This window comes from Procambarus clarkii, chromosome 18, assembly GCF_040958095.1.
Source record: "Procambarus clarkii isolate CNS0578487 chromosome 18, FALCON_Pclarkii_2.0, whole genome shotgun sequence".
Lineage (NCBI taxonomy): Eukaryota > Metazoa > Arthropoda > Malacostraca > Decapoda > Cambaridae > Procambarus > Procambarus clarkii.
The window spans coordinates 29605615-29617236 of NC_091167.1; the positions used below are offsets into that span (position 1 = coordinate 29605615).

Here is an 11622-nt window from a genome sequence, read left to right on the forward strand (position 1 = left end):
GATGCTGCTCTTCCCCAAGTTTTTTTTTCCACTTTCTAGATTGTTGTGTCTCGTTGTAATTCGAGATTTACTTATAGTTAAGTGTTACTTATAAGTTAGTGTTTCTTATAATTGCTGGTTCTTAACGCTTATCTCGAATTGTCTATTTTGCAGGACATGAAGGCGCTGCTCTCCGCCCGCTGGTGGGTAAGGTAAGGAATGGTGTGGAAATATCACAAAGCCAGTGTGACTTAGCCAGTGCTCAAGCCATTTGGTCACACTTAGCCAGTGCTCAAGCCATTTGGTCACACTTAGCCAGTGCTCAAGCCATTTGGTCACACTTAGCCAGTGGTCAAGCCAGTGTGACCAAACAATTGGTTACCACTGTGAAAAACGAACTATTGGCTACAAATTAGGAAAGATAACAATTCAAACAAAGTTCAGGAGAGTTTCACTGTAGTATTACAGAAAACGTCTACAAGTACAGTAATGTTTGTAGAGAGCCTGTGACAACCGTTTCCCAGAGAGAGAGAGAGCGGCCCCACCCTCCGTGCCTACACGCGCACCACAACGGTGGGGAGGACCCCGAGGAATAGAACACATATTGGCACCCTTGGCGGTCCGTGTAAACCTCTCAGCTTTAGTGGGCTAAATGTTTGGAGTGCTTTTATGCGGCTCTCCTTAGACTGTCACTCAGCTCAGTCGAAGGAGAAAATGTGGTATCTACTTGATGACGTTGTGACAGTGGAATCCAATCCTCCAGAGTTGTAGGAACCACTGGCGTGGAAGTGTCAACAAAAGCCTAATGAAGACTCCGAAGATTGAATTTTAGAGGAAAAAGGTTCTGCTTGGCGTCTCGATTCAAATTTAGCTTTGTCAACAAGGTTTCAGCTTCCAGAAGATTGCGAACGAGCGCCCAGAACCAACGCGCGAAAGTGTAACATGAAGGGCTGAAGCAGAATACTAGAACACTCCCATGGTGTAGAGCCCGGCCAACCTCCCTGTAGTTGGTCATTCCTCTCCAGGCTCTTGGTAGGAACTTCCTCTTCAACTTGCAAGACTCAGTATCTGAGAGGCTGTAGCCAAGTTTCCAGAGCAGACAACCAGCACAGAGGAGGTCTAGGACAGTCTGTTCTTTCAGCTGCTGTTGATCAGCAGTGTTTCCATCGTCGCCGTTTACAATTTTGCAGTATTTCTCTTTTTATGGGGCTGATAAGATCAGGGTTGGTTAGGGCGGAGTGGTTGTACCGGGTACGTTCACCAGGCAGCACCAGTATACTTGGTCAGGTCGAGACAGTCGAAGGCCACACCATGCCAGCGTCCAGGGTCATCATCTCACCCTCCTTCTTCAGTCCTTTGTTTGCCTCTACCTCTAGTGAGGCTCTAAAGCTCCGCCTTAATTCTTCCCTCAGAGCTCCATTAGAGGACACCACATCCCTGCACTAGTTTACATCTTTACAAGAAGAGCATCATTTGTCTCATGGTTCATTTTAGGTTACCGGCGCCAAGTTGCAGTTAGTCATTGACTTCAAACAACTCTATTTCAATCATAGATTTTTCATTCACAATCCCAATACTGTTTCCCATATGAACTTCAGTCATGGTACTATCTTTTAGCTCTCTACCTCCCAGTCAGATCCTTCAGCACCCGCACCCTACAACCAGACCACACGAACACACCTGGCTAACCCAACACGGGGTGTCGAACCAGAGACACCATAGTCACGTTGCTCAGACTATGTTGCTCTGACTATGTTGCTCTGACATACTCTATGATCAAGCAGAATTCCTTGGCTTGTTTCTTAGCGGGGTTCATCTGGAGAAGATATTATAGTTCCGTGTCGTATCTGGCATTAAAGTTGTGAGTGGAGGTGGCTTCCACAACTTCTTCTTTCCATGCGTTTTCCTTGTCTATTTTCCCCAGAATTTTGTATGAAGTGATCATATCACCTCTGATTCGTCTCTCCTTTAGTATCGTGAGATTGAATTTCCTTTACCTTATCCTTTTAATTATGGTCTTGCTTGAAATCTTGGTGTTTGTTAAAGTTTCTCATTGTCATACACGATGGGTGCATTGCATACCGGTGCTGCATATCCTAAATTTTGTCTCACATAGGTTGGTATGTTTGCCAGCTTCTCATGTGCTGCCCATGGTATATTGTTTGTGTGTACTGTGGGTGTTTGTGTGATCCCGGGCGGGTGTTTGTGTGACACCCCCGGGTGTTTGTGTGTACCTCGGGTGTTTGTGTGCACCTTCACCCAACCCTCACCCAACCCTCACCCACCCTCACCCACCCGTCACCCACCCGTCACCCACCCCTCACCCACCCGTCACCCACCCTCACCCACCCCTCACCCACCCGTCACCCACCCTCACCCAGCGACATATTCCACGCTACACAATGAGCCCCCAGGAGCATCAGCCACCCAAGACTCTGGCACCGGTTGACCCGCCGGGGAGAGGCGCCTCGCATCACCTGATGACTCAATACTCAACAGATTTAATAAGATGAAACAAAAACTAGATAATCATTCTTTATGGACTGAGCAGCGTCGTAGCCCTTGACTGTAACTCGGAGCTAACTACACAGCGAGAGGACAGTGAGGGATTTACGTTGCACAGCGCAGCAGCCTCTAATTACTTCTCAACAGGTAAAGAACAATCCGTAAAATACTGCAAAATATATAGAACAAACTCGGTCTTAAACCGTTGTATGGCTGACATGTGTATACCTCTACTGCTGTTTGGGGGGATCAGTGATACCTGTGTACTGCTCACACAACATAAATATGGTCGGCTGATTTTCGTAAAGGTGCTTAATATTCGAATCATCTTACTGCCTGCACTGCAAGATTCGAATCATCTTACTGCCTGCACTGCAAGATTCGAATCATCTGACTGCCTGCACTGCAAGATTCGAATCATCTTACTGCCTGCACTGCAAGATTCGAATCATCTGACTGCCTGCACTGGAATGTTCACATGAGTGAATGGGAAGAGCGGCTTGTGAAGCACTTCTTTTGGGCAAAGGATAGGAGACAGACTAAGAGTGCGCTATCCTCAAAAACAAGGTAAAGTACGGACTAAAGTGAAGGAACGGTGCTTAACGACTTGCACCAACGGGGATCGAACGCCGACCCCTGCAAAACCCGAGCCCATCAGTCTACGGACCAGTCTGAATGAATGAAAGAGTGCATATAATATATAGCCGACGATTAGACACGAAAAAAAATCGGCGACATTCATTTTTCATCCCCCTTGTATATTCCCCCCCCCCCCGCAAGTCACCCCTGCAAGTCACCTGTATTACCTGTGTCTTCCATGATTGTATTACTGATTCTGCAGGTGTGAGTGATCAACCCGTTCTCGCAAATTTAATAAGTCAATATTGACTTATTAAATACGTGCATATGTGACATACTAAACATACTAGTTTACCTTGAAAAGCTTCATAGAAAACACCGACCTTCCCTAACCTTCTTAGTATGTTAAGATAAGCATCTTATTGCTTCGTAATTACAATTATTACATAACCTATACCTATAATAGGTTAAGTAATAATTGTAATTATGAAGCAATAAGATGCTTATCTTAACATACTAAGAAGGTTAGGTAAGGTCGGTGTTTTCTATGAAGCTTTTCTAGGTAAACTAGTATGTTTAGTATGTCACATATGCACGTATTTAATAAGTCAATATTGACTATACGAAAGTGCGAGAACGGGTTGGTTGCTCTATGCTACTGAGACAACGTTGCTCAGGCCATGTTGTCTGACTATGTCCCTCATTAATAATTTCCATGTAAGATCGCTTCTTCAATATGTTTTGGTATCATCGGCGTATTTATATGTGTTGATGTTGATCCCCCAGTCACTGGTAGTTATTGTAAACAGTAGAGTGCCTCGCGGACCCCGATGTTGACATTAATATTCTCGTTCAAGCCGTTCACGAACGTGTGAAGTAAAGGTCTCGGTACGAGACTCGAGGCTTCAGATAAACGTTCACCTTTGATCTAAATCAAAGTGATCTGTTCCCTTTGTCTTGTCTGTTAGCCAGCGCCAAGATTTACCAAGTACTTACGCCCGCTTACGGAACCTGTATATCGTTCGTCAATCATGGCGGCTTTGTTTACATTTATGAAATAGTTTATGAGTTCCGAAGCACTACGGGGTTGTCTATAATAAGAATATCCTTCAGTTGTGAAGTTTGCAACCTCGTAAATCGCTTTATAATAAGTGCAGACTTAACCGCAATGATCAAGGAAAGATGTACAGGTTTCGTATGAGTTGACACGTAAATGTCTGGTGACTCCTAGCCTAGACCTTTATCCACTCAAACACATTACCTGGAACACCAATTTGTGACAATTTGGATAACAGCTTGTTATAGAGAACTTTGTGAGAAGGTTTCCTCATCTTCAAGCTTGTCATGTCACTTAGGTCACTCCGCAGTTTGGCGTCATATACATGACAGTAACAGGCGCAAGACATGAATCATGAGTTAACTTGTTTGAAGGTCTTTTACACCTTTGTTTTCTGTATTTGTTTGATATCATTTATATCATTAGTGCCAAGTGACAAAACCAAACATTCCTAAATAATTAGGAAATTGTAGATTATTATAAAATCTATAATTATTATTTTATATAATTATTATTACATAAAACTACACAATACAACTGCCTCACACTTCCCCCAGATATTACATCTGAGGTTCTGTAATATTAACATATCAATGTAATTACCCGTACTCTTATATATATATATATATATATATATATATATATATATATATATATATATATATATATATATATATATAAGTATATATATATATATATATATATATATATATATATATATATATATATATATATATATATTTTTTTTTATATGAGTCTGAGTGAAGCATTCATATGCAAATTAGCGCAGTCTGGCGTCTTAACGCTGTCATGCGCAGTTCAACGCCAGGGGGATAGAGTCTTTGGAGGGTGTTGGATTTGCATATGAACGGACGGGTGGGAGTGTGATTGTGTACCAATGTATAGATGTTGCCAAAATATGGATTAGTAATGTGAGTTTAATACATTGTCCCCCCTCCTCTTAGCAGGTGTTGGGAATGCTTGGCTTCGACATGTGTTGGTCAAAATGGAGCCCAGTATATTATCTGTAATGGCATGTGTAATGTTTACGTTTAACTGTATAATGTTTTTCAGGATGTGTAATTGGTGAACAATTCTTAATGGTAATGGTCAACATTTGTAATTGTTAATGGTGACAGTTGGGGGGGGGGGGTAGGGGGGATCACTAGTAGGTCAGAGTAGGTGATGAACACGCTAGGGAAGGTCATAGTGGAACTAGTGTCTGTCAGCAGACCGTCACAGACCGTCACAGACCGTCAGCAGACCGTCACAGACCGTCACAGACCGTCAGCAGACCGTCTAATTGTCACAACAAGTCACAATGTAGGACTGAGAACAGGAGATACTTTTTCACCCACAGGGTTATAAACCCCTGGAACCGCCTACCCGCCGAAGCCTTAAAGGCCAAAACTCTGTTAACATTTAAAGTACAGGCGGAAAAGATCATCAAGGCAAATGGGGGGACCTTTGACAAGCCGCCGGATTCCTGTCCTCATGGCGGTCACTAGTATTAGTGACATTTAAGTAATAAAGAGCAATTCACCCCCCCCCCCTGTGGCTACTTACAATCAACTGGAACTAACGAATCTTTACCTAATTTAACCATAATTTTAATATTAACAGAACGTCGTTAATTACAACACATGTGAGTCATATGGCAATAACACGTGGAAAGTAATTGTTTTTAAGATCATTCAATTGTTCCTCGTGAACTGCCAAATTTATTTAGTTCACCCCTGAAAGCATTTTCTAATTCCGTGAAAAGAGAAAAGGAAAAAATTGAATTTAAGAGGGAGAACTTTAGTAAACGGAACACTGAAATTTGTTTTTTTTTAATTGTAATATTTTTAAAAATTCATTGTCGGGAAGAGGCAGCGTATGTTAGGTATATATGGAGGTCCCCGCAGAGGTCGAACTACTGATCCTTCACAAGACAAAACCCCTCGACAGTTGACTAACTCCAGGTACCTATTTACTGATAGGTAAACAGAGGCATTAGGTGATAGGAAACGTTTCCAACCATTTCTGCCCCGCCCGGGTATTCGAACCCGATTGTAGTCGAGAAGCAAGTATTGCAGCTGCCCCATGTGCCACTACCCAAACACCTCTTGACCGTATTAAGACCATAACTGTTGAGCTCATTTTAGCCCTATATGAGTCAGTATTCAAATAGGTCAGTGCCCAAAAGGTCTTGATGAGAGTAGTTTATCACACCACTGACCTGGACCCACAACCCCGGCTGGAACCAGCGAGCGATATTCTCTCAGTAACAACAGTAATTGTAAGACAATTAGTTTAATATTATTATTACAATAAAACTAATAATATCTAATAAATATCATACATCATCACTATCATCATTGTTATCTTTCCCCCCAACAACCACCACCACTGCAGGTCCCCCCCCCCCCCAATATCATCACCCCCCCCCCTCGCCTGTGTTTACATCAGAGGCGAGACTGCGCGGGACACAGCCTCGTGCCCAAATGCTACCAGCGTGAACTCGAACGAGCACGTGAACTTGGACGAAGGTCTGCAAGCTTCCACCTTGTCTGACGTGTGTGTTTACATGTGTGAGTGGGGGGGGGGGACGTAGTCATGGCACTCTGGGAACCATCTGCTAGCGGTTCCAGGATGCGAGCGAGCAAGCGTACTGGTCTGGGAATACTCAAGCAACCACCTGTGGTGTCTGGGGGCCGTTGACAGCCTTATGGGCGCGCTTGTCAGCATCACTTGACACATGTTTGACTGTGCAAGAGGGCTGTGTGTTTGCAGTCACGGCCGTGTTTGAAACACAGTTTACCACTTGGATTGGCGAGCCCTCCGGACGAGCGGCCTGATGACTGCATTCATTTTAAACCCGTTTGGCTATGTATAAACCTTTGAAGAACAGAACTTCACCACCATTGGCGAAGTCTGGGATTAACACAAAACATAATTAAAACCTGTTAATCACCTGGAAATATTTTCTCACAGTTTGCGACGAAAAGTTCTTCTTTAAGTTCTTTAAGTTTTAAAGTTCTTCTTTGTGTAGAAGAACTTTAACCTCTGCTCGAGGCTCTAATGTCTAAAGGTCACCACCGCTAAGGTCTGAACTCAACATAGTACATATACCAATCCTCCTGGCCAGATACCCATCCTCCTGGCCAGATACCCCATCCTCCTGGCCAGATACCCATCCTCCTGGCTAGATACCCATCCTCCTGGCCAGATACCCCATCCTCCTGGCCAGATACCCCATCCTCCTGGCCAGATACCCCATCCTCCTGGCCAGATACCCCATCCTCCTGGCCAGATACCCCATCCTCCTGGCCAGATACCCCATCCTCCTGGCCAGATACCCCATCCTCCTGGCCAGATACCCCATCCTCCTGGCCAGATACCCCATCCTCCTGGCCAGATACCCCATCCTCCTGGCCAGATACCCCATCTTCCTGGCCAGATACCCCATCCTCCTGGCCAGATACCCCATCCTCCTGGCCAGATACCCCATCCTCCTGGCCAGATACCCCATCCTCCTGGCTAGATACCCATCCTCCTGGCCAGATACCCCATCCTCCTGGCCAGATACCCCATCCTCCTGGCCAGATACCCCATCCTCCTGGCCAGATACCCCATCCTCCTGGCCAGATACCCCATCCTCCTGGCCAGATACCCATCCTCCTGGCCAGATACCCCATCCTCCTGGCCAGATACCCATGCTCCTGGCCAGATACCCATCCTCCTGGCCAGATACCCATCCTCCTGCCCAGATACCCATCCTCCTGCCCAGATACCCATCCTCCTGCCCAGATACCCATCCTCCTGCCCAGATACCCATCCTCCTGGCCAGAGACCCCTCCTCCTGCCAAGATACCCATCCTCCTAGGGAGCCGGTCGGCCGAGCGGACAGCACGCTGGACTTGTGATCCTGTGGTCCTGGGTTCGATCCCAGGCGCCGGCGAGAAACAATGGGCAGAGTTTCTTTCACCCTATGCCCCTGTTACCTAGCAGTAAAATAGGTACCTGGGTGTTAGTCAGCTGTCACGGGCTGCTTCCTGGGGGTGGAGGCCTGGTCGAGGACCGGGCTGCGGGGACACTAAAAAGCCCCGAAATTATCTCAAGATAACCTCAAGAAGATAACCTCCTGGCCAGATACCCATCCTCTTGCCAAGATACCCATCCTCCTGCCCAGATACCAATCCTCGTGCCCCGTTAGGGCACTATCTTGACAGAGTGGGAGGAAGGTGGCGGCCACTGAGAATAGCTGCGGTTCGCAGGCCAGATGTCGCCCGTGTTACTAACACATCGTACCTCATGTATACCTCCAGTGACGGCTCTTCAAATATTGAGGTTGTGGTCATCTTGTCTGTTACCGCCTCCATCACCACCTCCCAGGTAACACGTCTCCCAGGTAACTCGACCACCAGGTGAGACACCTCCCTCAGGTAATAAATAAGAATCTTCGTTCATTCTTCGCGTCAGTTATGATAAAAATATAATTCCGTTGACTTAATTGACATATGACTGGTGTACCCCGTGTGCAGGTTCGAATCTGTATCATGGCTTTTAATGGTTTTCCTACTAAAGTTATTTGTTTGTCTGGTGAGGGTGGAGGTGCTGGTGCCCGCAGAGGGGCTGGTGAGGGTGGAGGTTATGGTGCCCTCGGAGGGCTGGTGAGGGTGGAGGTTATGGTGCCCTCGGAGGGCTGGTGAGGGTGGAGGTTATGGTGCCCTCGGAGGGCTGGTGAGGGTGGAGGTGCTGGTGCCCGCAGAGGGGCTGGTGAGGGTGGAGGTTATGGTGCCCTCGGAGGGCTGGTGAGGGTGGAGGTTATGGTGCCCTCGGAGGGCTGCTGAGGGTGGAGGTGCTGGTGCCCGCAGAGGGGCTGGTGAGCCCCCCGGGCCAGTAAGAGGAGCCAGTTCCCTGACTATCCCCACTCAGGGAGCAGCGTCACGTCCAGCGTCAACACCGCCGGCAGCCTTCACAAACACTAAGGCCAGCGGCTGTCACTGCGGGTATTGAGTGCTCATCTCCCCAACACTCGCCCTCTCATCCTCTCCCTTCTCCCTCCCCTTCCCTCCCCGGCCGGTAATCCTATAGAGACATTGTGACAAAAGGAATCGGATGGTTCGCGCGAGCCTCATGCGTGCCGCTGAGCTGTCTGGCGGGCCTATTGTAGGCCTCGAGGACCTTATGGAAACGATGTGATGGGGGGGAGGGGAGGGGGGTTAAGAGACTGAGATCACTCACGATGAGCCGAGTTGACGCCAGCCGTAGCCTGAACGCCTGGCACAGACTCGCAGGAAACAACATTAACTGAAACTTTTGTTGGAATCAACACATTTATCTCTGCTGAAATAAAGCTCTTGTGCTTCACGTGTAGATTCAATAAAAAGACTGTTGATATCGGACTTAACACTCGCCCTGACATCCATCTATGGCCTTCCTGTGGGTGAGAGGTCACACTTTCATCCGTTTCATTCTGCTGTTTTGGGCAGTGTGAGGAAATTTAACAAAAGCTTGTATGTTTGGGCGCGTGTCAGCGTTTGTTAAAAGCTTTATCCTCTTGTTTTTCTTCAAAAATATTACTACTTTTGTGTGTTTGCCAGTGTTCCATTTTATTGGGAATTAGCGAGTGTTGAGAGAAGACCAAGAAAGACTATAATGAAATAGTTGCTATAAATTTAGAACTGAAAAAATCGTTTAAAATCCTGAAGACAATAAGATCATAAGGCTGTCAGTGAAATGGAGAGGAACCCGAAATGTTTTTTATGCAAAATCCAAAGCAAAACCCACACCTAGTATTGGGCCCTTGCACACATAAATCAGAATAGCGTGATGCATCAAATGAGCGAATCCACAAGGGCCGTGACGAGGGTTCGAACCTACGTCCGAGAGGATCCCAGACGCTGCCTTAATCGACTGAGATACGACATAGTTAAAAATAATTGCAACCGGAAGTTCTACTGACCATACTCGGATCCTGCAGCCTCTCCGAGACACAAACCAGGATTTTACACAGTTCCCCCATGCATTTGATGCATCACGCTGTTGTGATTTCTGTGTGAAATGAAGTAAGGGCGAAGAGGTAGAACAGGTTATTGATAGAACTCGGATACATGGGGAAATTGTGTAAAATCTTCGTTTGTGTCTCTGAGAGGCTGCAGGATCCGAGTAAGGTCAGTAGAACTTCCGGTTGCAATTCTTTGTAACCCATGTCGTATCTCAGTCGATTAAGGCAGCGTCTGGGATCCTCTTGGACGTAGGTTCGAAGCCTCGTCACGGCCCTTGTGGATTTGTTCATTGGGCCCTTGTATAAGAGAGATGGAATATTCTCTGACGACAACAAATAAATTAAAATACTGAGGACACAGTATGATTCTTCTCAGTAAATCCTAAACACACTGAGGACTGACAACCCAAGTCCAATATAAATGCGACACAAACCTCAGCTCATATACCAGATGTCACCCCCTAACCCCACTGGACTTGAGGGGAGCCATAGACAGCAGCCCCGTGTACTCCTCACCGGGACCTAATTCCACGAATTCCATATTCTTAAAGAATTCCAAAAATGAATTATCACAGGTTATATATATTTATTATACATATACATTATTATACACTATCACAGGTGCTAAACTTTAAATATATTTGGAGTGAGGACACCGGTGTCATCCCAGGCACTGAACACATCGCAGCTCACACCACTGCACAAAGAGCACTGCAGACCAGAAGCACAAAAATTATAGAGCGATAAAACAAACATCGCACACAAAAATCTCAGAGAAAGTTACAACGTCTACATAACCTTGGCCAACATGGGTTTAGACCAGGCCGCCGCTCCTGCCGCTCACTATTGTTAAACCACTATGACAAGGCATTTGATGCCATGGTAGACTAGCAAAACGCCAATGTAAGGCACACAGATTTCGTGAAGGCTTTAGAGACTAATGTGACCAGGGTGTTAATACACACAAAATGCTGAAAAAAGGAATAATTAACAATGTAGAAAAGTGCATCTTTTCATTCCTAACCAACAGAACACAAAGAGTAATATTTATTAAAAAAACATCTTTGCAAATCATGTGAATCATCCATCGTGAAAAGGTGTGTACCCAACGTACTATACCGATTGCTTGCTCCATTACTCTTCCTCGTCCCCATATAGGACATAAACAAGGTCACAAACTACAGTTTGTGCAGTATCATTCTATGCAGATGGAAAGATAACTTTGATGAGAGTATGAACTATAGAGAACACAGCAAACCTCCGAACTGATGTAAACCGGGTCTTTCAATGGGCCACGGGAAACAGATGGATGTTAAGTGAAGACAAGATCCAGCAACTGAACTACGGTAAACACGAAGACATCAAAACAGAAACCTCATAAAAGGAAGTCAAACCACACCATAGGAAGAAAAAGCAACGTAAAAGACATAGAAGTAATCGTGTCGGAAGACCGTACTTTGAACAACACAATCAACATTAAAAAGCAGCTGTCACAACTGCAAGAAAATGA

General features: G+C 45.7%; 1 protein-coding gene across 1 annotated transcript; it reads right to left on the reverse strand.

The window, feature by feature from the left end:
* Positions 1-7203: 7203 nt before the first annotated feature.
* Positions 7204-7980, reverse strand: LOC138366049 (50 kDa spicule matrix protein-like). The gene has a single exon (XM_069326774.1). The coding sequence runs from the start codon at positions 7978-7980 to the stop codon at positions 7204-7206; it is 777 nt and encodes a 258-aa protein (XP_069182875.1).
* Between the last annotated feature and the right edge of the window lie 3642 nt (positions 7981-11622).